A 27,717-nucleotide genomic window follows, 5' to 3' on the forward strand; every position below is an offset into this window, starting at 1 on the left:
ATCATTTCAGAGATGAGGAAACTCAGGAACAGAAGGTTAAGTAACTTACGCAGTCACAAGTAAGTGACAAGAGCTTGGATTAGAATCTTATTAAAACCTGGGCATCTGGGCTGCAGGTCCCAGGCTCTTAAACACTTTACTATACTCCTCTTCTGCTTACCCTCCAGTTTCCTTTTTTTTGCTTTGCTTTTTTTTTTTTTCCACTTGTAAATATTATCTCTTAACTTCCTACTCTGGAAGATGAAGATTTTACTTTCTCACACACCTGCTCTCCACTTCCAGCTCCCACCCCCTCCCCACCCCCAAACTTGTTCTACCCTGGGACTTATACTCCCATCATCCTCCCAATTTAATTGCATAATTTTTGTTAAACTCATATTCAGTATATATTACATATACATAGATAATGTTGTGTTCTTTAGTATTTCCTTTCTTTTAGAATATTTTTTGTCTTTCCGGAAAAGCCTGGTGTGTTTCCCTAGACTCTATACCCTGGTGTATTTACCTGTTCCTGGTTGGGCCCAGTACTTCAATGGTGGTTCACTCTCTATAGCTTTTCTTCTCCGTGAGCTTGTGGCTCTTCAGATCCTCACTTCCTTAATATATATGCCCTAGTAATATTTGTTTATATAAATATATAAATAAATATGTAATTCTTTCATGCCTTTGTTTAAAGGCATGAAAGAATTACAGAGACAGCGAGGATTTGAAGAGTCATGATCCTGGGAGAAGGAAAGCTGTAGAGGATGAACCAACATTGAAAAGTGTGTGTGTGTCTGTGTCTGTGTCTGTGTCTGTGTCTGTATTATGTGTATTTTCCAGCTTTTCTAGTTCTTGTAGGGAGTTTGCTAGAAAGTAGACTGACATATCAGAAATCGAAGTTCAAGGTGATAATATCACATACCTACCACAGATTCTCCAATGGCTTAATAAGTCATTTAGGACAAAACCAAGTCCTTATAGTTTACTTGCCAGGCCTTCCATGTTCTGAATGACTATATAAATGAGAGTAAAAACAGATGGGTCTGAAGAGACATGGATGGAAGAAAGCACAAATTTGTTTTACCACTCACCAGTGCACTAGTGTACTAACAAGTGTAGGACTTAACATTCCAAAGAAATATGCTAGTGGGAGTCATTTGCATTTAAACTTTTTTCTATTTTCATTATTTTTGAGATGTAATTACAGATAATGTATAGTTTTAAAGTGTTCAATGAGTTTTGGTAAATGTATATACCTAAGTACCAACGCCTCAATCAAGATATAGAGCACTTCCATCACCCTAGAAATTTTCCTCCTTGATTTTCTTGTTAATTTCCTTCCTTCAACAGAAGCAACCACTGTTCTGATTACTTTCCCCATAGATCATATTACTTTTTTAAACTGCAAATTATATCACTACCATGCTGGTCACAGTGCCATAAGTCTTTGGATATTGCTAATGTTGTATTTTCATTGTTCATATTTCACCTACTTTTCTGCACCCCAGATTCTTGGTGTTTTAAGGTTAAGTCTTAATTGACGGGTCTAGTTCATAGCCTCTTTGAAGAGTATAGGCACTATATTAACAGAAGTGGTCACACATTATGATTAGGTAATACAAGTAACCAGGTCTTTTGGAATACTATTGAACTATAAACTATTTAAAAATTAATTTTTAGAATCCCAACCCTTATGTTTCCATGGCAAGTCACATACATTATAGCAAGCCTCATTAGCCTTTGGAAGTAGGCAGGGGGAAGTGGTATTCCCAATTTATAGGTGAGAAAAAGATTCAACAAATAATTGACTTACACAAAGTCCCCTTCCCATTAACCAGTGGTTCCAGGGCTACATTTTGATTCTTTTGCTTATTCCACTATCCTAGGCTGCACGTACACAAGGAAAGGGCCTGCTTGTATTCCAAAATTCAATTTCCTTGTTTCTTCTCTGAAAATTCATAGGTTGCCCATTCCTTCCATCCTCCAGCGTAGTGTTGAGCACTAAAAACATACATCAAATAATTAGTTCTCCTGCTTTACAGCACAAGGTTCATAGGAACTTTAGAGAGAAGAAATTTAGAGATTTAGAGATGCAATGGCTTCTCACCATACTATTTAGACTTTGAGCCTATTTGAAAGATTGTAGGATGAAAAGTAGAGACTCAGTCTATAAGAGTCTATAGTCTATCCTGCCATTGCTAACATAGTAATTATAAGAAATTCTTCAGTAGGCCAATAAAAATATACCCATGAAATACTGCAATACATACTCTTAAACCCATTTTTATCCTTCATCTACACACCTGTTAAAGCCCAGAGATATTGCTGTGTCCATAGCCTTCTTGCTTCTCACTCCAGCTAAACAAGAAAACACTAGACTGTCAGATTTGGATGGCTTTACTTCATTGTACTTCTCTTTGAAGTCTTTTGGGTTCATCTGTAGAGCTTCATCTACGTTATCCACTGAAAGAAAATGTTAAGAATTTCGATTAAATTTTAGATACAGTCAGTTACTGGATATATATTTCTAATGAATCAGTTAAGACACATGTCACTTACATGGTATATTGACAGACCCGGGGATTTTTCCATACTCAAGAATTTCCCATGGTTCTCTAACATCAATTAACATAATTTTTTTGGACTTCAAGAGGTTTTTAAGTTCCATATAAGTGACATCTTTACAAATAGCAGTACAAAAATTGTTGCAGCTTCCTTTTAGTGACTTCAAACCTGGAAAGAATAAAATAATTTAGGTACTTTCAAAATGACATCTCTATTAATATCTGGAAAGAGTAGGTCAAAGGAATTTTCCCCATTGTTCCGGTCAGCTAACCATATTGATCTTTTGACTTTACTAAACTGTATAATCAATGTATATATTTTACATACAGCCTGACTGGACAGTATAAGATGCAACCCTATCCTCCTGCCCTGCATACTTATGGCTGGTCTTGGGCCACCTCCAATATTCTACTCTCTCCAAGCCCTTTAATTGGAGGGAGAGTTTATAAATACACATTCAACATTTGGTAACTGAATTTTGCAAATAGTTTGTAAATCTTACCCTAATCTAAGTTTTTCTTGTGTAGTAGAGTCATATTAAACCGACGTTTAACTTTCTCTAATTCAGCAAGGAGTGGGGTGGGGGGGAGGTGTGGAGAACGGGAAGAGTAATCAGTAAGACTGGATTTCCTGCCTTTCCACTTGGTAAGCAAAAGCCTGAAGCAAGCATGGTCCCTTTAAAAAAAAAAAATTATTTATTTATTTATTTGGCTGCACCGGGTCTTAGTTGTGGCAGGCGGGGTCTTCATTGCCGCCTGTGGGATCTTCACTGCGGCATGCCGAATCTTTTTTTAGTTGTGGCACGTGGAATCTTCGTTACAGCATGCGGGATCTTTAGCTGTGGTATGTGGGATCTAGTTCCCTGACCAGGGATCAAACCCAGGCCCCCTGCATTGGGAGCGCGGAGTCTTAGCCACTGGACCACCAGGGAAGTCCCAAGCATGGTCCCTTGATGAGTCTCAGTTCCCCCAAGCCTCTCACGGTATGAGTCTGTACTCCACACTAATTATTTAAAGCTATAGTGTGTGTGTGTTTTTGTACAACATGGCCTCCACTTGTAAATTAACCACTTCATCTGATGCTCAACCAAGGAAACAGTGGACTGCTCCTACAGTGAAGAAAAACTGGCTGTTTGGGAAACACTGAGAGATGATGTGTGGTTCTCTTGAGGGATTTTCAAGAGTAATACACGCTATACCTAATTTTCACTTTTTGAGCTTAAACTTTGAATAAACTCCAATTTTGCTGTTTCCACACTGGTAGATCCAACCTCACCTGGTTACTCCCTACAGCCTACATTACAGGATTCACAGTCCAAGCTTCTTAGTATGTTCTATAATGTCCTCCAACCCCCCCCCTTACCAATATAACTTACCAAACCTCCTCCTCATTCCTTCTCTGCCCCAATTATCCTACCCTCCAGCAACATAAAAAGTATACATGTGCTCTAATCTCATTTTTATAGTGGAAAGAGCAGGAATTTTAGAGTCAGATAAACCTAGGTTAAAATCCTGGCTTGCCCACTTGGCTCTGTGACCCTGGGCAGATTACTTAAACTCTGTGGTACTTAGCTTCTTATTTGTAAAATCAAATAATATTATTTAACCTTTTAGAGTTGCTGTGAGGTTTAAATACTCTATACAGTGCACAATAAATATCTATTTTCACATTTCCTTCATGATATATGGACATTGTTCCCTCTGAAGGGAATACCTTTCTCTCTCATCTCTAAGTCTAAGTCTCATACTCTAAGTCTCTTTTATGACCCTGTTAAATGTCACTTGTCATCTCCCCTTTGATACAACAATTCCACTTCTAGGTATCTATTCTTGTAAAATACTTGTACATATGCACAAAGAAGCATGTACAATGATAATTATTGAGAACTTTTTATAATAGCAAAAAACTTGGAAACCAAAATATCCATCAATAAGGGACTAGTTAAATAAACTGTGGTAATTCATAGTAGGGGATATATGCAGTGGTTAAAAGAGTTATATGTGCTGCCATAGAAAGCTTCTGAATACCTAGGTGAGAAAAAAATTACAGAAAAGCAAGCACAGTGTAGATCACATTATATATAGATATCTATAGTATATAGTATATATATATCTATGGTGTATAGTATATATACAGACAGATAGATACTATAGATATCCATATATATACTAATCTATTATATATATTAACACACATAGTATTTTCATGTGTACATATATTTATGTATACTCATATCTGGGGAGAGTGCATAAAGGGGACTCATGCTGTGCTTTATTGTTTGTTTTAATATAATGAGAATATAATCATGTATTACAAGTAGAATTTTTTAAATGAAACAGGCACCTTTTCTCTAACACCTTCTCCAACTCAGTCCTTTCCATTGCAGTCTCATTCGACTGGGCTGTGTGTGGTGATGGTTTGTGTGTGTCTAACCCCAAAATGGTGAAGTAAACTGTATCCCCAGCAGGACGTCTGGCAGATTAGGAGCTCAATAAATGATTGCTGATTAAAGGTAAAACCAAATAACAGAATTTGCAGGAATGACACCTCTTCAACTACAGAGGCTGTACCAAGAGTTAAAATGGAATAACTGGGGCGGGGGCGGGGCGGGGAGAAAGTGTTACGCTGGGGCCCCTGTATCTTTATCCACAAAGGTTGTTGCTAAAGGAGAGGCAGCACGTAAAGCAAAGAGAAGGGACTGGAGGCCTGCTCTGGGTTCTAGACCCACCTCCTCCACTGACCACCTTCGCTTCTCTGGCTTCTGTTCCGCCAGCTGTAAAATTAGGGGTGGTACTATTACAGCCCTAACGTGGCAACTGTAGGTTTCATCAGCCCATGAGTGCTGCCCTCTAGTGGGTCACAAGTATAACTCGCAAGACTGGGTTCCTCATTGCAACTCTCCCCGGCAGGAACTGGCCACTGAGCTCACTTCACTGAGTCGCGAACTGACCTTCATTGCTCAGTCAAGCACCCATACATCTATAACTGCCTTCCCACGCGAGCTCCCTGGAGCAGTTTGTCCCTCTCCCTCTCCGTGCGTACCCCGAGAGCAACCCCAGTAGCCCGGAATCTGAAGGAACAAGAACCGCAAGTGGGTGTTACATTCCCAGGTGCCAAGTGTACTGGGTCTGACTTTTTTTTTTTTTCGGTACGCGGGCCTCTCACTGCTGTGGCCTCTCCCGCTGCGGAGCACAGGCTCCGGACGCGCAGGCTCAGCGGCCACGGCTCACGGGCCCAGCCGCTCCGCGGCATGTGGGATCTTCCCAGACCGGGACACAAACCCGTGTCCCCTGAATCGGCAGGCTTACTCTCAACCACTGCGCCACCAGGGAAGCCCTGGGTCTGACTTTTAACTGGAAGCCTTTAAAAAAGAAGCGATCACCCTCACCAACGCCATCCCTTCTCAGGGGCCCGAGGTTAGGCGTTCTCCCTTTCCCCGGGAACCCCGAGCTCACCCCAGAGAGCAGCCTCTGCGGACCCGAGGATCGCCAGGCGCCCACTCAAGTGCAATAGTTGCAGCAGCCTCATCTCCGGATCGAGCCTCGGGGCTACTAACCACTTCCTCCTCCTGGTCCTCCTCCTCCTCCCGCCGCCCGGCGAAGCGCGCCGGGCTCTCGAGCGCCCTCCAGCCAGGCTCCGGCCGAACCGGGTAGTGCCACTAGGAGTAATCGCGGACGGAAACGTGCCCTGCTGTAAAACTGCCTGGTAAGAAACTAAGGGTTGGGTTTGCTTTTTTGCTTATGATTATTATTTTTTTAAGGAGAGACAAAGTTTAAAAGTGGAAAGAGAATATAACAAAGATAGTATTTAAATATATAAAGTAAATAAATTTCTCCAATTTACTTCATAACAGGATTCTCATGCATTGAATTAAAGCAAAGCACATGTGCACTTTTCTAAGAATTGCTCTTCACTCCCATAGCTGGTTCAACTGATGTCAGTATTAATCTCATGCTGTCATCTTTTCCCCACAACTTGATGATATTTGACTATATTTGATGATAACTCAGAGTCAAGTCCAACTAATTTATAAAATGTGTTAGTTTCCAATTGCTACTATACCACAAACTTATTGACTTAAAACAACACAAATTTATTATGTACAGTTTTGAAGGTCAGAAGTCACTAGGCTAAAATTAAGGTGTCAGCAAGCCCGTGTTCCTTCTGAAGGCTGTAGGGGAGAATTTCTGTACTTAAACTTTTCCATCTAGGAGAGGCTGCCTGCATTCCTTGGCTATTGGTCCGTTTCCCCATCTTCAAAGCCAACAGTTTGGCATCTTCAGATCTCTAATTCCGACCTCTGCTTGTGCTGTCACATCCTCTTCTCTTCCTCTCACCCTTCTGCCTCCCTTTCATAAGGACCTTTGTGATTACACTGGGACCACTGGGATAATCCTGATTTAATCATATGCACAAAATCCTTTTGCCATGTAAGGTAACATATTCATAGGTTCCAGGAATTAGAACACCTTGGTGTGTGGTTGTGGAGGGAGCATATTCAGCCTACAGCATATAAAGTTTCTTATTACCTTGTTTTTACTTTATTCTCAACTTGGTTCATTACCTTATTTTTAATTTATTCTCAATTTGGTTCCCAAGGATAATGAAAGCCATATTTAACTGCAAATGGATTCACAGTGAAATTTTTTAAAATTAGTTTCCAAATGGCATTATTAAAGTATGTGTTCAAGGAATAATTTCATTAAGCATGCACTTTAAAATTATTCAGCTTTCAATAATTTAATAATAAAATGACTTCAGATTTCTATACCAATGACAACGTTTACAGTTATGTTTTCCAAGTCATTTGAAGTTTAACCATAGTCTCTGTGTAATCTACTTTGTGGATTGACTTTGAACTAAGATGTCATTAAATATTGTAGATTATTGTAGATTCATGTACTCTCTGTGGCATCCACATCATAAACCACAGGTAGTATGGACACAGATATGGAAACAATGTACTTGGCCTCAATGAATCACATTTGATCTAATTTACACTTTTGCAAGAGCACATATTACTAAACAATTCTTTTCAAGTGTTCATGACTGATTATTTGAGAAATATTTTCCTGTAGGATTTCTTTTTCTGAAAAGATGAATGTGTCCTCCTATAACTAGCACAGTGCCGAACTCGGTTTATTAAAGAGGGCTTAGAGCAAAAAGATCTTGTCAAACAGGAGTACTGATCATTGCTCCTTGGACAAATGTCCAAGTTCTTCCTTCAGAGTCAGTGTGACCGAGGGAAGTAAGGCTTGAAGTGGAATGAAAGGCAGAGAAATAATGTAATGTTTTCTGGGAAAGGTCTACTAGTGCTGAGTTGATATGAGTCATTAATTCTCAAACAACTCATTTTATTTTTCACCACAATGCAAGTGAAAGACAATTGGAAAGGAGAGGATTTTTAAGAGACTTGGGATTTTTCCCATTTCTTTCTAAATCCACATCAAGCCCGCAGATTTTAGACAAATCAAATGAAGAATTAGGAAATGTATTGCCTTTCATGCAACGTTTTTTCCAAAAGTTTATCAAAACTTGAACATCTTTTTTTTTTTAATTTATTTATTTTTGGCTGTGTTGGGTCTTTGTTGCTGCACGCGGGCTTTCTCTAGTTGTGGCGAGTGGGGGCTACTGTTCGTTGCGGTGCGTGGGCTTCTCATTGCGTTGGCTTCTCTTGTTGCGGAGCACGGGCTCTAGGCACGCGGGCTTCAGTAGTTGTGGCTCGCGGGCTCTAGAGCGCAGGCTCAGTAGTTGTGGCGCACGGGCTTAGTTGCTCCGCGGCATGTGGGATCTTCCCGGACCAGGGCTCGAACCCGTGTTCCCTGCACTGGCAGGCGGATTCTTAACCACTGTGCAACCAGGGAAGCCCTTGAGCATCTGTTGACTCAGCATTTTCACCGCCAATAGTTTATCTACTGAAAATACCTGCACAAGTAGGCAAAGATAAATGTACATTAACAGGGGACTGATTGGGAAAAAATGATACATCCATTCACTGGAGTTCTAAGCAACAAGTAAAAAGAATGAGGCTGGTGTGGAGATATGTCCAAGATATACGATCCAGTGAAAAAAAATCAAGTTGTAGAATAGAAAATAGACCGTAATTTAACCTGACTGTGTTCTCTTTTAACAAATGGTAATCATATAAAAATGTAGTACAAAGGCATAATGTATGTGCAAAGACAATTCCTGAAACTATACACAAGAAACAGAAAATAGAGAAGAGGAAATGTTACCTCTGAGGAAAGCAAATGGGAATGAGGGAAGGAGGAAAAGGTGAGGAACTTTATGTGAAACTTTCATGTATTACTTTTATAATAAAGAATGTATCTTTTAAAATACACGATAAAACTTAATATATGTATAGTCTATAGCTTAGCAAAGTATTCCATACATTTTCAGACAGAACAATGACGGTAAAATTAAGATACTTAACATTATTTGAAATGTATACAGAGCTGATCTTAAGCACATTTATATTTCTATTTGATGTTTTGTCATAATGTCTTTGCAATAGCAGTAAAAATATACTTACTAGGTACCATTTAAAAATAATTTCCTTCCTTTGAAGAATCCATCAAATAGGAATCCAAGGTTCTTTCCATAAGGCCACACCTGTCCCCTGGCTGAAGAATTGTGAAAGATTACAAGAATCGTAGAGTTTATCTGTAACTAGTGTTGATGTCTGCAATATCATTCAAACAAAGTATTTTTCAACCAATTACTTTTACTAAACATATGCAAAGTGCAAACCACTTTAACGGGTAATCGAGCTTCGAAGAGGTCTAGGTATAGGTCAAGAAATTTTCTAATAAAGAAGTGAAGGAATTCCCTGGTGTTGCAGTGGTTAAGAATCCACCTACCAATGCAGGGGACACAGGCTCAAGCCCTGGTCCGGGAAGATCCCACATGACGGGGAACAACCAAGCCCGTGTGCCACAACTACTGAGCCTGTGCTCTAGAGCCTGAGCTCCGCAACAAGAGAAGCCACCGCAATGAGAAGCCCGTGCACCACAAGGAAGAGTAGTCCCCACTCGCCACAACTAGAGAAAACCGGAGCGCAGCAATGAAGACCCAATGCAGCCAAAAATAAATAAATAAAAATAAATTAAAAAAAAAAATTAAAAAAGAGAACGACAGGTAAGACAACAGTAATGAGAAAAAACAAGAAAATATATGATGTCTGATGTGATTTTATTGCACAGAAGAATGTGACGGCGAGAAGTCGGAGGCTGTCCGGGCACGCTGTCCGGCAACAAGTGGGACTTAATCCTGACTCCAAGAACACCTCAGCTGCGCGAACTCCAGGCCACTATCAGGATCCAATTAACAGTCCACTTAACATTTTTCTAAGATTGGCCGGGGCCTACCTAGACCTGCAAACTTACAGGACGCAGGCGCGACGCGAGTCGGCCCCTCCCTGTCCACGCCCAACTCCGGGTGCGCGGCCACGCGAGGGGCGGCCCCAACCCCCCACCCACCGAACGTGGGGGCGGGCACACGAGGCCCCGCCCCTGCCAGCGGGAGGGGCGGACGCGCAGGCGCAGTCTCTTCCAGTTGTAGAGGCGGCCGCCGGGCCTGGCAGGGTGAGTTGGGGCTCGGTGCTGGGGTCGCCGCAGTTTCTCCGTCTTCGTTTCCACAACCCCGAGCCCTTGTGGCTTGACTGGCCTGGGAAAGAACGCCCCCCGCCCCTCCCACGCTCCCTCGCCTTCCCGATCCTTGGGGGCTCCAGGCGATCACCGAGGGCCGCGTGAGCGTGGCCGGGCTCGCCGGGTGTCCGGGCTGCGGCGGGAGGAGCCGGCGAGGTGGGGCGGGAGAGGACCCGCCTCACCTTGACCAGGGTCGCGGCGACCCAGCACCCTTCCGGCCTCCTTTCCGCGCTCATCCTCACGGCGCATTTTCTCTTCAGAAACTTGGGATGTTTTTGTTAGAGACGAGAGGACGAGTCTTACCGCGGGTGTCTGGGAGCATCGTGTAGTATTAGGAACCCTGGAGATGGACTGCCTGGGTCCAAATCTCCATCCACAGCTTACTGGCTCCTGGCTTCTGCAAGTCACCTAACTACTGTGTGTCTCAGTTTCAAGTATAAAATGGGAGAAATAATAGTAACCTATCTCATAAGGTGGTTGGTGGTTGGGAGGATGAAGTGGGTTAGTATCTCTTCAGTGCTGAGAACCGAGTGCGATGCACAAAAAAGTATGTAAGTGCTGGTCATCTTTTTGAGCTTCTAAAAAGAGAGTTTTGTCTCTTTCTTCCCTCCCCCGGCATCCACGCCGAAAATAATCGCCCAAGAGTAGGGAAAAAAATTTTTTTTCTTTTTTGAGAATATGGGCTTTTGTATGCACGGCCTTTTAAAAAAATCAAACATTTGTAAACAGTTGCACATCCTATATTAGAGAAAAGACAGGTGTAGGTAAACGCGGAAGTTGAAAACGAAAGTTTTGTTTGGGAAACCACGTGAGAAAAATGGCCAGAATTTATTTGTGCTGAAAACACTTAACATAGCGTGCCTGAGACTGCTGTCCTTAGAAAGGTTAGCCCTTGCTTGGCATCTGGGGACAACATGTTTTATGTTGTCGGGTACAGTTTATGCAGAAGTTTCTAGCCCCCTAAAAATCTGCACCAGTGAGTCTGTAATGGGCTTCCCTGAGCAGAAACGTTTCATAGACATTACTGGATTTTACTTATTGGGGGAAGAGTGTGGTGACCCCTCTTGGGAGGGAGAGAATGATAAGGAAGCCTGCACTTGGATTCCTCTAGACTTCACCTGTGTCTTTTTCATTATGATCAAGCTGTACGTCCATACTACATTGCTGTAATAAGTGTTAGCCATGAATACAACTATATGCTGGGTTTTGTGAGTCCTTATAGTAAATCTCCAAGTGAGAGGGTGGTCTCGGAACTCCCCAAACACAATATTGATGATAGACAGTATTTGAAGCTCCAATAATCGGATTTTAATTTTGTCTCTTTTTGCCTGAATGGGGAATTGAAGAAGAAAGCTATACAGATAGGTGACTGCTAAATAGTGTGTTACCATCCAAAATGACTCTGTATGTTTAGACATGTACATACATGTGTCAGAAAAATCACTGGAAATTGACTCTACATTGCCAAGTTAAGTATGAGTCAGTGTTTTTGAAAAAAGGCATAGGTGTTTTATAGATTCTAGGTCAGCTACCTGGTTCTTTTGGTTATTCTGCCAGTATTAGCTATGTGTTAATGCTCAACTTTATCAAGAGTTTACCTGTGCAGGGGGTGTAAAAATATGACCAATTTCTCATGGGCCATTTTTCTTGGATTCTCTTAGTTACGCCTATCTCTTTCCAAGACATCAAGTTAAAAGAGTTGGAGGTAAGTTTGTAAATTGGGGGGTAGAAAGATCCGATTTGCTATTTGATTACATCTCTTTTCTCTCAGTCAAGTAGAAGATCAGATGATAATTTGGAGGAGTAGGGAGAGGAGGAGTTGGAGGTTTGGGAGAGTGAAAAAGATTTCAGAAGGCTGTGTGAGGAGTATATAAGTGAGTTGGCCAGAAGGTGTAGTAGATAATGGGGTGTCTTGATCCGTTTGTGGTCATGATTATGAATTTAGTGGACCCAATCTCCTTTCTTACAAGACTTTCTCCAGCCTGATTGGATGCATTCATGGAGAAAGTGGTTAATTGGATTTGTCTAGGATTGGAGTTCTGTTAGAGGGGTGGTGTGGTAAGTCATTAAGGCTGTGCACACATATTCTGTTCTTTCTGGGTACATGTTAAGGTTGTACTCTTTGTACACTACCCCCCGTGCCCCTCCCCCTTTTGTCTGTTTGAAGCTAAATGTGGCCATATGACTTGCTTTGGCCAGTAAAATACACTTGCAAGTGAAACTTGAAGAACCAGCACTCGATTTGCCACTTCCCTTTCTTCCTTCCCTGCTACAGTGATCATGGAAGCACTTGTTGAGATGCAGCCTCTTGTCAGCCTGGGCACTAAAGGAGTATTGGAGTGGCTGATGGAAGCAAGCCGGCAAAACTTGAAGTTGTGATCAGAGAACAGAATACTTGAATTAGTGATTTTGCAAGGTGGAACTGTAGGGATAAGTGGATGAGGCAGTCTGGAGGGTGAAGGCAGTCAGAAATGAAGTAGTCAAGGAACTTGGAGACCTTCTGCATCTCTGTAACCCCTAAGGCCTTAATTTATTGCAGCCTTGTTCAATAGTGATGATCCTTGGACTTAAGGAAATGGCTCTTAAAATGGTAAACTCAAAAGCTTCCTTATGTGGAACATAGTATGACTAAATCAGGATTCAGAATTTGTTATTGAATTGAAAGATTCTTCCACCTTGATCAATGAAAGCAAATAAACAACCACAAAAATTACAGTATAGCTTAACCATGGAGTAGCATGGTATTAAGTAGGATTTAGGATATAGTGGTTTAAAAAAATGCATTAACTTGTATCTAAAATCTTTAGAATTAACTTTGAGTTTTTAAGAAATAGAAGGGATTTCTTAAAAATATATTTAGAGGAGCTTCCCTGGTGGCACGTGGTTAAGAATCCGCCTGCCAATGTAGGGGACACGGGTTTGAGCCCTGATCTGGGAAGATCCCACATGCCGCGGAGCATGGAGCAACTAAGCCCATGCGCCACAACTACTGAACCTGCACTCTAGAGCCAGTGTGCCACAACTACTGAGCCCGTGTGCCACAACTACTGAAGCCCGTACGCTTAGAGCCCGTGCTCCACAAGAGAAGCCACCGCAATGAGAAACTCGCACACCGCAACAAAGAGTAGCCCCCACTCGCCACAACTAGAGAAAGCCTGCGCGCAGCAACAAAGACCCATCGCAGCCAAAAAAAAAGTTTTCCTCATGATAAACCATAATGGAAAAGAATATAAAAAAGAATATATATATACACACACACACACACACACACACATATATATATATACACACACACATATATATATGTCTCTGAATCACTTTGCTATCCACATTTTAACAAGATCTCCAGTTTGACTCACGTACTGGCCTGATATCTTAAAAAAAGCCAGTGTCTTAGGAAAGTAAGACAGTATTAGTTCTCCATTTCTTATGGGAAGAACAGTTGTAGATTAAAAGATACTGACATAACCAGTACAAAGTGCAAACCTTGATTAAATCCTTATTCAGAAAACCAGTACAGATGATACTTTGGGTCAGCTGAAGAAATTAGAATATGATAGGATATGAGATGATATTAAGGAATTACTGTTAATTTTCTTAGAAGTGATAATGATAGGACTGTATAGGAGAATCTCCTTAAGGCAGTGGTCCCCAGCCTTTTTGGCAGCAGGGACCGGTTTCGTGGAAGACAGTTTTTCCATGGGAAGAGGGGGATGGTTTAGGCGGTAATGCGAGCGAGGGGGAGCAGCAGATGACGCTCTGCTCGTTCGCCCCCCACTCACCTCCTGCTCTGTGGCCCAATTCCTACAGGTCGTGGACCGTTAGCAGCCCAGGGGGTGGGGACCCCTGCCTTAAGGGATGTATGCTCTCTGCAACTTACTTTTAAATAGTTCAGCAAAAACAAACAAACATACAATGTGTATACATATGTATAGATATGTCTATATACACATTGATATTTAGATAAAACCAATAGGGCAAGATATTTGAGATGTGGAATCTAGATAGTATATGGGTGTTCATTATCCTGTTCTTGTAACTTTCTTGGAAGTCTAAAATTTTTCATAATAAAAAAGTGGGGGAAAAACTCACAAAAAATGCTTCCCTGGTGGCGCAGTGGTTGAGAGTCCGCCTGCCGATGCAGGGGACACGGGTTCGTGCCCCAGTCCGGGAGGATCCCACATGCCGCGGAGCGGCTAGACCTGTGAGCCATGGCCGCTGAGCCTGCGCGTCCGGAGCCTGTGCTCTGCGGCGGGATAGGCCACAGCAGTGAGAGGCCCGCGTACCGCAAAAAAAAAAAAAAAAAAAAAAAAAGCAAGAGCTTAAAAAGGTAGAAATGTATTTCTCTTTAAGTTGTCCAGTGCTGGGCTGCCCAGTGCAGGGCCGCTCAGTGCACGTAGGGCGGCCCTGCTATGCTTGGCACTAGGCCTCCACCCCTGGCCCATTACGGCTCTTGCAGCTCCGCCTGTCTTCTACCTGGTGAAACGAGAGAAAGGGCAAGGGAAGCACAGGAACCAGAAGCAGCGTACACTTCAGGTTTTTTTTATTCACCTGGACATCATACATGTAGGGAACCGTTGGTAAAAGTCAAATGTAGTTTGACTTTTTGTATAAAAAAAGTTTATTGGTTTAATAAAGATTTCTTTGGTTTCAGCTGGTGCTCCCTTCTTCCTCCTCTGTTAATTTACTCGGCCCGTTAAACTTGAAGTCATTTCCATTTTAATATGCGTTAAGTAAAATACATAAAGTTTTAATTTTGAGGATTAATGTGTATTTTTACCCCCAACCTTTTCAGTAACTAACAGATGCGGGTGAAAGAGCCATCCAAAGCTTTACCTGAGAAAGCCAAAAGAAGTAGAAGGCCTACCATACCTCATGATGAAGACTCTTCAGATGACATTGCTGGTAAACTATGATGTCTGGCATCCTGAATAGTGTTGCAGAAGAGAAATAATAATATATGTGTGTTTTTTTTTTAATATATGTTTTTAATGACCGTTTTCTGCATGAACTGTAAAATCAGCTTGTCTAGATCCTGTGGGCATTTTTATTGAGATTTTGTTTATTTTATACTTGACTTAGAATTGGCATCTTGTTGTTGTTTGTTTCTCCTGGCTGTGAAAACCAAGCCCTCAAGCCAGTGAGGTTGGCAGATGACCCTGGGGAGCTGCTAGCCTCCTGGCTTGCTTTTCTCTTTAGCCTCATGTCTTGGGTTTTAGCTTCTGAGGATTTTCCTTACTGACTTACCAGTTCAGTTCTCCACTTAAAAAGAGGTTTTTAATATATTATTTCCATTTTTAAGTGTTTTTAACTTGGATAATGTTTCAGGATAGATTGCTGTATTGAAGGAAGTCTGAATTATGTCTTTAAATGTTTGTTCTATTCTGTTAATAAGGTTTCTTCAGGGATTCTTATTCTTATGTTAACTCTTTTGCCTATCTTCCATAGTTATCATTTTTTCTCAAATCCTCTAAAACTCCTATTCCCTTTCCCTTTGCGTGCTGTTTTCATTTTTAGTTTGTACTGTGTGTTCAGCAGTGTTGCTTTCACCTTACACTCTTTTTAATTTTGCATTCGTTTTTGTGGTGTTATTTATTTAGTTTTTGATCCTAAACTCTGCTAGTCACTTCCTATTGCTCTGCCACCTGAGCCTAAAGCGTTTGCTTCTTTTTTGTGGTTTTATTGCGTGGCAGCGATTGCTCTGCCATTTTTCCTTTTCCTTCCTTCCTTTTTCTTATATTATCTTAGCAAAGAATTTGTGGCTTTGATTTTCTTTGATGTAGGGTTGCTTTTCTTGGACTAGTTCGTTTTAGAATATTTGTGTAAGAAGGTGGGCCAGAGCACTGTTGAGACCTAACTGTTCAATTTGAGCTCATATAGGCTTTACTTCTTTCCAGCCACCAGGATTATGCAGCCCTGGGTTTTTTTTCAGAATCCAAATTATCTCTTCTTTCCAACTGCCATAGAGATAAGGCTGTTCCCTGCAATTATGGCTTGCTTTTTTCTTTTCACTTAGTGAATGAGAAATCCCCTTCTTTCGATTCTTCTCAAAACAAAATTGGATAGAGGGGTGCTCCTGCCACTGTTGTTGCAGCACAGAGATTTAGGTTTTGTTCTATGTCTGCAAAGCATGCCTTGTTCTCTGTGAAATCTACTGCTGCAGTGTTCTCTCTGCTTCCTTCTGTGCGCACCCCTGTTTGATCTCTGCTGCTTTGAGGTGGGAGGCTTTCCACTTAATTTGTGACTTGGGGCTTCAGCTGTCTCCTGGTTTCTCTGAAAATGAACTCTATTTCTTTTTTCTGTTCTTTTTGCCCTTGGATAGTTTTGGGGAGGAGAAAGGGGAAGTGTTAATTTTATGCCACCATTTGCAAACTGGAAGACTCCTTGTAAAATGTTTATTAATATTTAAAGTAAAAAATATGGAGATTTTGATTATTGTTTTTGATTTGTTAATGTGAAACAACTCTAGACTTTAATACATTTTTTATATTTTTATTTAGGAATCTCTAGAGGACCTATTTGCCAAATGAAATTTAGACAATTATATGATTAAATGAATTGCAGAAAACTGAGGAAATTTACTTATTAACATAGAGGATATTTTTCACATTTTCCCCCCACAAAAGATAGTGAATACTGTTTAAACATTGGTTAGCTTTTGTAGGAAAACCTCAGACTTTTTAATTTACTTATAAAAAGTATATATGGTTGAGATATTTAAAAGCTAATAGATTTAATTTAGGGGCCTAGAAGCTTTTTTATCTTGAATTCACTTATCTCTGAATTCATTAAGTTTCAGTTTCATAAGTCTAAATTGTAGAATCAGAGAATGGTTAAGTTTTACTCTGGCCAGATCCCATGCCAGAGATGATATAGAAGGTGTGTGGAATGATTTTTCCCTTAGAATTTTAAAATATAAAAACTCAAAGCAATGACATTTGGTAAACCATTTCTAGGTCCTGTACTTGTGTGGTCAGTTTTGTCGGTCTTGCCCTGAACAGCCCTTTCTTTAATGGCATGCATCCTTGCTTTTCAAACATAGGACTTCAGAATTACTCCTTTTATGTCTATAACTTACTCTTGGTGTAAAATTAGAAGTTTTAATCTTTTATCAGATTTACATATTATTTTTGTTGAAAGTATTTATTATAAGTAATTTGTCAGGAATCACATTCTTTATCTTCAGAATGAAGTGGAACTAATGCCTCCTCCCTAGTTAACCAGTAGGTGAAAAGGAATGCTTTGCATTCAGAAAGGGAAGTGGAGAAAGTTGAAATGTACATACTCCTTTTGTTTCCTTCTTCAAGGTATTCAGTCTCTGCTTTTGTTGTTTGGTTTTGGCAGATAGCTGTAGATTTGGTGTTTGGGATATTTGAGGGTTAGAAATTGAAGTGTTCAGGTATTTGGGAGGAATGGAAGTGTTATTGAACCCTTGAGAGAAGAATATGGTTATTTGATAAATTAAAAACATATTTGCTCATTTTGGCCATTTGTCTCCCCACAGTGCACACAGTAAGAATCTGTTATAAAGGATAATGAAGGACCATGCAAAATCATTTGTTATTTGGGAATAGTCATTAAGGAGAATTCTGAGAATTCTTGTTCCTGCAAATTATGCCTTTGTTTGTTCTTCTCTTTTCTTTCTCGCAACAATGGTGAAAATAGTATCATAGCAGAGCTAGCCCATGAGAAGATTTTTACTTGTGTATCTTAGTGAAAGAAAATACATTCAAAATGCTTGATACATAGTAGCTGTTCAATAAATAATCTTCTTATTTATTAAACTTTTAATTTTTGAATTAATCTTAGATTTACAGGAAGGTACAACATGTATACAAGGAGGTCCCATTCAACCTTCATCCAGTCTCTCCTGATGTAACATCTTGTATTTCTATAGCACAGTACCAAAACCAGGAAACTGACATCGGTACAATCCTTAGAGCTTATTCAGGTTTCACCAGATATACATGCACTTGTGTGTGTGTGTGTGTGTATATATGTATGCAGTTTAATTACATATGTAGCTTTCTATAACCACCAGTCAAGATACTTGATTACAGTATCACCACCTTGAGTGCTAGTTATTCATAGCCCCACCACTGCTCCCCATCTAAAGCCCCTGGCAACTGCTAATCTGTTCTCCAACTCTATAATTTTGTTATTTCACAAATGTTTTGTAAATGGAATCATGCAGTATGTATCCTTTTGAGTTATTTTGTTTTTTGAATCTCTGTGCTTTTTAGTTATAGCATTTTAATACTGTTGACTTTTGCTTGTTAATGGTATCACTTTGGTTTAGCAAAGAAAATGTTCAAATTTTTGTCTTATTCAGTAGGTTTCACTTGCCAACATGTAAGTAATGCTATCAGTGTGAATCATGTGAAAAAAGCAATAGTTGAGAATCTATGGTCAGTTTGCTTGGAATGTTTAAAAGAAAGAAAATTCTATGATGGACAGCCAGTACTTCCTTCTGATATTTGGTTGTGCCTCAAGTGTGGTTTTCAGGTGAGAAAAGTCTCTTTTATGTGAGAGTTTGTCTTAAATATTTTCCTTAAATCTTACTGTGAGCTCTGACTGTTGGTAATGCTTAGAACTTAAGATTAATTTATTCTGTGTTTAGATATAACTCTCCAAGGCCGAGCTTAGAAATGTTTAAGGTAAAGTAAAATGTGTGTATGTTCAGAAATTAATCATGTGTGGTTTATAAATACTTTGAAAGGGAATCCAGCCCACTTGCAGTAGTTCTTATATGTGGTCCTGCCTTTACCTATTTGTATTTACTTAGGAAATGGATCCAAGTTTTGAGGTTTTTTAAAAATCTTTTTGGATTCATTTTTTTCTCTATGAAAAGTGATTATTCTGTCTTTCTTTTTTTTTTGCAAAGTAACTTCTCTTCAGAGCTTAGAAGCTATTGGTATCTTTTTTTTTTTTTAACTGGAGTATAGTTGGTTTACAATGTTGTAGAACCTATTGATATCTTTAATAAAGGAATTTTTTTTTTTTGCGGTAAACGGGCCTCTCACTGTTGTGGCCTCTCCGGACGCTCAGGCTCAGCGGCCATGGCTCTCGGGCCCAGCCGCTCCGCGGCATGTGGGATCTTCCCGGACTGGGGCACGAACCCGTGTCCCCTGCATCGGCAGGCGGACTCTCAACCACTGCGCCACCAGGGAAGCCCAAGGAATTTTTAAATAAAATTAAAAGTATATATGTATTTTTTAGAATAAGAAGCATATTTATTATCTCACATAGAAAGCCAGAAGTAGGGCCACTTAAAGTTACTTGCTTCAATGGAAAGAACATTAAAAACTGAGATTTCTTCCATTTTTCTGCTGTGCCATCCTCAGTTTCATGGTTTCAGGATGGTAAAAGACGTTTCATGCATGGTGTATCACACAGCAATCCCCAAAGGCCAGAAAGAAGGCAAAAAGTACATCCCTTCCCTGTGTTCTTTTTTAAAATACGTAAAACTTTTCCAGAAACATCCATCAGACTGCCCCTCATGGGACGTTGACTGGAATTGAATCTCATTTCTTTACTTACCTGGTGATTGGTCACTGTGATTGGTCTGAGTCTCACTAGTTTTCAGTGGAGTTGGGTGGAGGTGTGTAGGGTGTTAGGAGATGTGTGTATAGGGGAGGGGCACCACTGGCCTGTGAGGATGCTCAGTGTCCCACCATGCATCAGACAGAGAGCGTGTACACTTTTAAATGGTATGGAAATTAGCTTGGCTCATGACTGTTTTTCTATGTAACAGAAGCAAGTTAGCCTTTTTGCAAGAAATTGAATTTAATGAGAATCCTATTGTTTTCTGAAACTTTTCCCTCCTGCTTGAAACTAAAAACAAAACAAAACTTCTAGTGTGTTTGAGTATGATTTAAGTTTTGATTAATTTGAAATAAACTTGTATGTAAATCATACAAAGAGTGTTCTGTTCATCTTTAGGGATGTGGTAAAAACTCAGAAAGCCAGCATTCACTGAAGCACTTCAAGAGCTGGAGAGCACAGTTTCACTGTATTATAATTAGTCTGAGCACATGGATCATTTGGTAAGTTAGATTTCGTTAGTACTTGTGTTCACTATAAAAACTGTCTTTGAGTTTTATAAGGTACGATATTTAAAGATGATATACCAGCTCGTACTTTTTAGCCTAAACACAACCTATGGAATCATTTAAGAAAATTAACAGTATCCATGAATATAAAATGTAAGTAAAAATTTTAGTCATCCCTGTAGTTTTCTTTAACACTTTCTTTGTACAGTAAAGAAAAATTGTTGCTAGTTGACATTTTGGTAATGAACTTGCTAAATTAGAATGTCAGAGTTCTAGTGGAGGAAGGTACTTCAAGCAGTCAAGCCAGTTGGCCATTCTCTGCAGGGGACAAGGAAAGCCTAGGCATAGATAGTTTGTAAAAACTTCTCAGGGGATTCTACTACTTAAGCCTGGTTGGGTACTAAGTCCAGTTCCCTCACTTTATGTGTAAGGACACTGAGTATCATTTATTTACCTTTTTGTGGTTACAAAGTAAAGATCCAGGCACTAAAACAAGTCTTTTTGATTCTTTAGTCCCTTACCAGCATACCACACTGCTTCAGTGGTTTAACTGGACACTGTATTGAAAAGCTTTTCCTATATTTTACAGCAAAACTTTTCTCATGAATTTATAGACTCCTAGGGTTATTCAGATGAACTTTCAGGCGTTTTCAAGTTTTAAGACAAAAATATTTTAACTTTGTGCTTCATTTCAGGGTTCTAAAATTAATATAAGGATATTTTGGTTTGTAAGAGAGACCATCATCATATAATTTAACTCAGCCACAGGGTTGGATGGCTGCTGCATTTGTGTTTTTGTTGTTGGCCCCAAGTAATAAAATTGGGGTGAATGAGGAAAGAATTGCTAGAACTTAATATGTAAATGAAGCATTGGAGCCAAGGGAGAGGGGAATGATCCCACAGTGTGGCAGCTCAATAAACATTTCTCTGTAGTCTGAATAGAGCAGTGGTCTGCAGCGATAGGGTGTATCAGAATCACTGGGAGGCTTGTTGGAATAGATTGCTGGGTCTCAGGCTTAGAGATTCTGATTTACTAGTTCTGGGGTGGGGCCTGAGAAGTTGCATTTCTAACAAGTTCCCAGGTGTTGCCAGTGCTGCTGGCCTGGGACCATAGTTTGAGGACCACTGAAGTAGAAAAAGATGGTGGGAGAATTGAGTGGCATCTGGTAAAATAGGTTCATCTCAAGTGAATCTGAAATGGAACGTCTGTTGTAGCTCTTAGGACCCCGATTATGGTATGAATCATGATTTAATTTCAGCAAAAAAGGCTTACCTAGCATAATCAATTAGGGTTGTTTTAACTTAATTGTTTTTTAAATTTTATTTAAATTTATTTTAAAAATTTATTTTATATTTAATTGTAATTTTGATTTCATAGTTATATAGAGTTACAAGGATGGTGAATTTATTGAGTTTTGTGAGATTATGGATTTGTGAGATTTATATTATACTGAAAATAATTTTAAGTCACATTTGGGGGTCCATAGAATTACTTCTCTTTCAAAGAAAGAAATTCAGGTTTGTCACATGCATTTATAGAAATTTAAAGATTGTGAGTATGTAAGGTCATGTTGGTATAATGCATTACATTTATAAAACACTTTCAATATGGTCAAACACTGTTCTTATTTGATCATTGGATCTCATTAAGATGAGAATAGATAGAAGAAACCTTTATTAACTATATGCACTAATGAGTAAACTTAGTGGAGGGTAGTTTTCTGAAAAGGAATGTGCTTTTCAAAATCTCTTCTCTAACCCCCTCTTCACAAATAAACTCCAAACAAAATAAAACACCTCATCCAGTCTTCCCTGTCTCTGTAAGTGGAACCTCCATCGCTTAAGTATTTAAGCCAGGAGCCTTGCAGTTGTTTCCTTCCCCTTTTTATCTTATTTTATTTTTCAACCTTTTAACAAAAGTAAACATATGGTATAATGAATTCCTCTGTATCCACCACCCAGCTTTAAACACTGTGTGCTCACAGGATATCTTGTTTCATCTAGACCAGGATTTCTCAGTCTCAATACTGTTGTCATTTGAGTTGATAATTCTTTGTTGTGAGGGGGACTGTCCTGTGAGGGGACAGGATTAGCTCTGGCCTCTAACCACTGGGTGCCAGTAGCAGCTTTCCCAGTTGTGACAACCAAAAATGTTTCACAATTCTGCCAAATGTCCCCTGGGGGACAAAATTGCTCCTGTTTGAGAATCACTGACATACCCACATCAGCTTCTCCCTTTCCTCTTCCTTATCTTTTATATCCAATTCGTTAACTGCTTCTACCTGAAAATATATGTCTGTTCATTTCTCTCCAGATCCACTGCATCTGCCCTGATCTCTCTCTATTCCTGATGCCATCCAATCTGACATTAGTCAGAGTGATGTTTTCAAAATGTAAATTGGATCTTATCACTCGCCTGCTTATTAAGCCTCTCATGGCACTCCGTTACACCTAGGATAAACTACCAAAACTCTAATTTGAACGCTAAAGCTCTGTATGAACTGTCCCCTGCTTATTTCTGTAGACTTATTTACCTCATTTCTCTTGCCTCACCCTATGTATCCCCCTTACCCCATGACTTAAAGACAAAAGTAGATAAATACCAACTTTATTACCTGATGTGCAAAATTATTGAAGATGCTTTCATAATATTTGCTTACATTGTATATTTTTTCAGGTGTTATGAGTGCGATGAAAAATTATCAACACATTGTAATAAGAAGGTTTTGGCTCAGATAGTTGATTTTCTCCAGAAACATGTTTCAAAAACACAAACAAGTAAGTTAACAGCAGTTGCTAAAGAAATTTGTATTAAAGTATCATATTTTTTAATTCTTATAAAGAGATAATAAATTCATAAAGAGTACTTTGGATTTTACTGTGACCTCTCAGTATGAGTGCCATGAATTCTTAGGTAGCAGTTTTGTGATGTTATCTTGTGTTGTATTTACATAACTAATAATGAGAAGTCGGAGAGGATAGTGACTGGATTGTGGGTTTTTGAATCAAACAATGCTGAATTTGAATTTAGGTTCCACCTAAATTACCTACTGCCTGTGTGACTTTGACTCCTTAGTTTCCTCATGTAAAAAATTAGTACGATAATTCTATCAAGTGGGAATGTTGTGAAGCTTAGGGATGTTTTCTAAAGATTTAGAAATAATGTGTGTAAAAATACTTGCATAGTCCCTGACACATTTATGAAATGATATCTGTTATATCATTGGAATACTGTTCTGACGCTAACTACCTGGAATTAGGCTAACCTTGCAGATTAAGGGCTCAGTTCCCCCAAAAGATTGCCCTTACTTCAGACACCATTCTCAAGCTAGGTGTTCTCAGGACGCCCCCCCCCCCATTTCCGACCAACTGGCTACAGGGGTTCCCACTGTCCTCTTAGTTCAATAATTTGCTAGAATGACTCAGAAAACACTGGAAAGTGCTATACTTACAATTACAGTTTCATTATAGCAACAACAACAAAAAGAAATAGAAATCAGGACCGGCCAAAAGAAAAGACATGTAAGGTGAGGTCTGGGAAGGTACCAAACATGAAACTTTTCTGTCTTCTTCCTGTGGGGTCAGGATGCATCACCTTCTCAGCACATTGATGTGTAACAATACACACAGACTGTTGTTAACCAGGGAAGCTCACTGGAGTTTTGGTGTCTAGCGTTTTTATTAGGGTTTCATTGCATAGGCATGGCTGACTGAATCATTGGCCACATGATGGAACTCAGTCTCCAGGATCCCAACCCTCTAATCACACGTTTGGTCTTTCTGGCATGGCTGGCTCCCATCCTGAGTCATCTCATTCGCATACATTGTCTAAGGTCCCACAATGATTAAAAAAATACTTTGTTAACATAAACTATCAAGTGTGGTCTGAGGGGTCCACCATGAGTAAAACAGACACTCCTGTCACTCTGGAAATCCAAGGATTTAGAGGGGGCTTCTCAGGAACCTGGGACAAAAGACAGCCAAATCCTTTATTATACAATAGTAACGTATTATATATTGTACTTTGTTGTCTAACATATAAGCAGTATATAATACACATTAATATAAATTACGAATATATAGGGAAGGAGTTTCTTCATTCAAAAATATTAAGTGCCTACCACATGCCATGCTTTATGCTTTATTTGATATGTAGTGGTAAAGCAAAAATAGTTTTTATGTTGCCCTCATGAAGTTTAGAGCATAGTGGGAGAGACAGACAGAAACATAACACATATGTAACTTTGATAAGTGCTACAAAGGAAAAGAACAGATTGCAGTGATAAGTAATAATCTCATGGTCATAGTGATCAAGAAAGGCCAATATGGCTGGAGTGTGGTTTGCTGGGAGAAAGCAGAATGTGGTTAAAGTTAAGATGTAGGTGGGCAGGTCATGAAGGATACTGTAAGGAATTCCATGGTAAAGAATTTTTATTTTATTGGCAGTGTAATGGAAGCTATTAAAGTGTTTTAAGCAGAAGAGTAATAGTCATTTCATCTTTTTAAAAATAAAGATAACTCTACCAAATGGAGAATAGACTGTTGTGGGTTAAGATTGGAGGTGGGGAGATCCTTAAGGAGGTAAAAGGAGGTTATTGTGGTAGGGCGGGTGAGAGATGAGTAGGGGTTCTGGTGGAGAGTGGGTGGACTAGGTGTAATGAGTGAGGGAAAGTAGGAGGAATCAAGTACATACCTCAGGATTTTGATTAACTAGGTGAATGGGAATAAATGGCCATGGTAATTTGGAAATGCCTTTAGAGCAGGAATTGAACTGCTTAGTAGGTGGCATCAGAAACTGAAAAATTATATAGAAATATAGTTTTCAGCTGTATTTTCTGTAGCTCAATATAGAATGATTTTTGGTAGCTGTTGCTCTGAGACAGTAATGATGAAGACATTGGAGGAGGAACTAGAGGAGGTAAACTCAGGTTCTTGGACAGCAGAAGAAATGATTAATTTTATCACTCATTCATTGGAAAATATGGTGGTTATAGGCATTTAATACTTATAGAACAGAGGCTGGTCTTAATGCTGTCTCCTGAAAGCTGCCCATTAGTTTTGTTGGCCATAAGAAAAAATGTAGGGGGCTTCCCTTGTGGCGCAGTGGTTAAAATCCGCCTGCCAATGCAGGGGACACGGGTTCGAGCCCTGGTCCAGGAAGATCCTACATGCCGCGGGGCAACTAAGCCTGTGTGCCACAACTACTGAGCCTGCGCTCTAGAACCCGTGAGCCACAACTACTGAGCCCATGTGCCACAACTACTGAAGCCCACGCGCTTAGAGCCCACGCTCTGCAACAAGAGAAGCCACTACAATGAGAAGCCGACACACTGCAACGAAGAGTAGCCCCCGCTCGCCGCAACTAGAGAAAGCCCACGTGCAGCAACAAAGACCCAACACAGCCAAAAATAAAATTAAAATAAATTAAAAAAAAAAAGAAGAAATGTAGGGGTATGATGGCAAGGGTGGCAAAAGTACAACTGTAGAAATTATTTTCTCTGGATTTTTTACGTTACAGGTTCCTTGAGGTTAAGAACAAAGCCAGTCTGAATCCATTCAGTTTTACAGATTTCTTGAATATTTATTATCACAAAGGATGTAAGGTAGGGAGCGTGGAATGGTATGGGAGAAAAACCATGGGCTTTGAGTCAGGGGAGTCTGGCATTCAAATTTGACTCTTTCAGTCACTAGCTCTGTGACCTGGGGCATATTACAGTTTGTCTGAGCCTCATTTTCCTCAGCACTTTCTTCCTCTTTCCCATGGGAAAAGAGATTGATAAGACCTTTCCTAAAGAAGTTTAAAAAAGGTGTGAGATTTAAAAAATGATGTAAGTCGAAAAGAATTTGTTTGTATTTTGAGTGATGTTCAGAGTCCTTCAAATATTCAAAGCGGGATGCAGTGTTCAATTGAAAGGAACTCAAAAGGAATCGTGGAGGAGCTGGCTTCCAAGCCGACCCTTAAAGGATGAACTTGAGTAGGTAGAGAGGAGAGAAGAAATCATTTCAGGTGCCGGGAAGGAAACACCAATGGAAGCTTTAATTGTGTTTATGCAACCATGGGTAGCACCTGGAATGGGGGAAACAGGTTCTTGAAAGAGTTTGAGAGTGTGTAGAGCCTTTAAAGTTAGGGTGAGATAGGGCTTACCTGGTGGCGCAGTGGTTGGGAGTCTGCCTGCTGATGCAGGTGGACGTGGGTTCGTGCCCCGGTCAGGGAGGATCCCGCATGCCGCGGAGTGGCTAGGCCGTGAGCCATGGCTGCTGAGCCTGCGCGTCCGGAGCTTGTGCTCCGCGGCGGGAATAGACCACAGCGGTGAGAAGCCCACGTACTGCAAGAAAAAAAAGTTAGGGTGAGACATAGTTCTGAATCCAGGGTTTCCAGAAGTTCTAGGGCAAAATGGTAGTATCTTTGTGTTCCAAGTTACAGTAGCTCTCAGGCAAGTTTGATTTAAAATAATATCCCTTGGTATTTTAGAAGTAAGTTTTTTGGGGTAGTAATATTTTTATAAGATACTTTACAAATCAAATATGAAAGTTGCTATTGAGGTTTGTAAGAATGCTGGATATGATTATATAGCTATTTTAAATGATAATCGTGACGATTGTAGAAATGTCTGTATATGGTAATTCAAAAAGACTATGAAACTGTATATATTGTGTTCAGATGGCAGGATGAGAGTGATTTAAATGGAGCCTTTTTATATTTTGCATTAAGTAAATATAACTACTGAGAGGAAAGCCTGTACCTGTACCTTAAACATGTTTTTAAGTTATACGATGCCTGGGCTAATTTCATGTCTGATACATCTAATTCAGCTTCTCTGCTCAGTGAATCTCAACTTTTGTTCCCAGTAGCCCTTTAGACTCTTAAAAAATTATTGAGGACTTAAAGAGCTTTGGTTAGGTAGGGTATATCTATTAATATTTATCATATTAGAAATTAAATATAAAAAATTAGAATATTTATTAATTTACTGAAAAAATAGCTGTAATTCCATTACATGTTAACACAAATAACATATTTTTAGAAAAGATAATTGTTTCCAAAACAACACAAACCTAATGAGTGGCATTGTTTTACATTTCTCCAAATCTCTTGAATGTCTGGCTTAATAGAAACAGCTGGATTCTCATATCTACTTCTGCATTCAGTCTGTTCTGATATCACATGTCCTGTAGCCTCTGTAAGACTGCATTGTATAATTGAGAATGAACAAAAGTAAGAAAACCAAATAACATCTTGGGCTTATTATGAAAATATCTTGGAGCTTAAGGACACCCAAAAGGGGGGGCTTGTCTTCAGATACACTTTGAGAACTGCTAAACTAGCACATTTCTGTCTTTATAGTTTCTGTCTTCAGTCTTTCTTGCCTTAAGGCTCAGCTCAGATCCTACTTCAGTGACACTTTCCCAATCCTTTGTTTTATCTCTTCTTCTATGTAGCATACTTTAGAATCTTAACACTTGATTTT

General features: G+C 39.8%; 2 protein-coding genes across 10 annotated transcripts in view; one reads left to right on the plus strand and one right to left on the minus strand.

Annotated features, from left to right (window-relative positions):
* Positions 1-1,178: 1,178 nt before the first annotated feature.
* TSTD3 (thiosulfate sulfurtransferase like domain containing 3) lies at positions 1,179-10,432 on the minus strand. The gene is made up of 5 exons (XM_032650875.1): positions 9,936-10,432; positions 6,003-6,205; positions 2,542-2,715; positions 2,286-2,445; positions 1,179-1,983 (listed from the first exon to the last, which is right to left on the minus strand). Exons 1-5 carry the CDS (start codon positions 10,430-10,432, stop codon positions 1,911-1,913), a joined length of 1,107 nt encoding a protein of 368 aa, XP_032506766.1. The 3' UTR covers positions 1,179-1,910.
* The window catches only part of USP45 (ubiquitin specific peptidase 45), a 70,649-nt gene continuing 48,440 nt past the window's right edge, over positions 5,509-27,717 (plus strand). For 5 of the 9 annotated variants that reach the window (XR_004352601.1, XM_032651738.1, XM_032651743.1 and 2 more), the window contains exons 1-5: positions 10,064-10,133; positions 14,992-15,101; positions 18,529-18,701; positions 20,139-20,242; positions 22,926-23,026. Coding sequence is in view for 7 of the 9 variants with exons in the window: in XM_032651738.1 (XP_032507629.1) it covers positions 15,002-15,101; positions 18,529-18,701; positions 20,139-20,242; positions 22,926-23,026 (478 nt within the window). In the remaining 2 variants the exon portion in view is untranslated. Of the gene's footprint in view, positions 6,253-10,063; positions 10,134-11,888; positions 11,902-14,991; positions 15,102-18,528; positions 18,702-20,138; positions 20,243-22,925; positions 23,027-25,766; positions 25,852-27,717 lie in introns of those variants that run through there. The other 4 variants (XM_032651744.1, XM_032651740.1, XM_032651739.1 and 1 more) reach the window with 4 other exon arrangements.

This window comes from Phocoena sinus, chromosome 12, assembly GCF_008692025.1.
Source record: "Phocoena sinus isolate mPhoSin1 chromosome 12, mPhoSin1.pri, whole genome shotgun sequence".
Lineage (NCBI taxonomy): Eukaryota > Metazoa > Chordata > Mammalia > Artiodactyla > Phocoenidae > Phocoena > Phocoena sinus.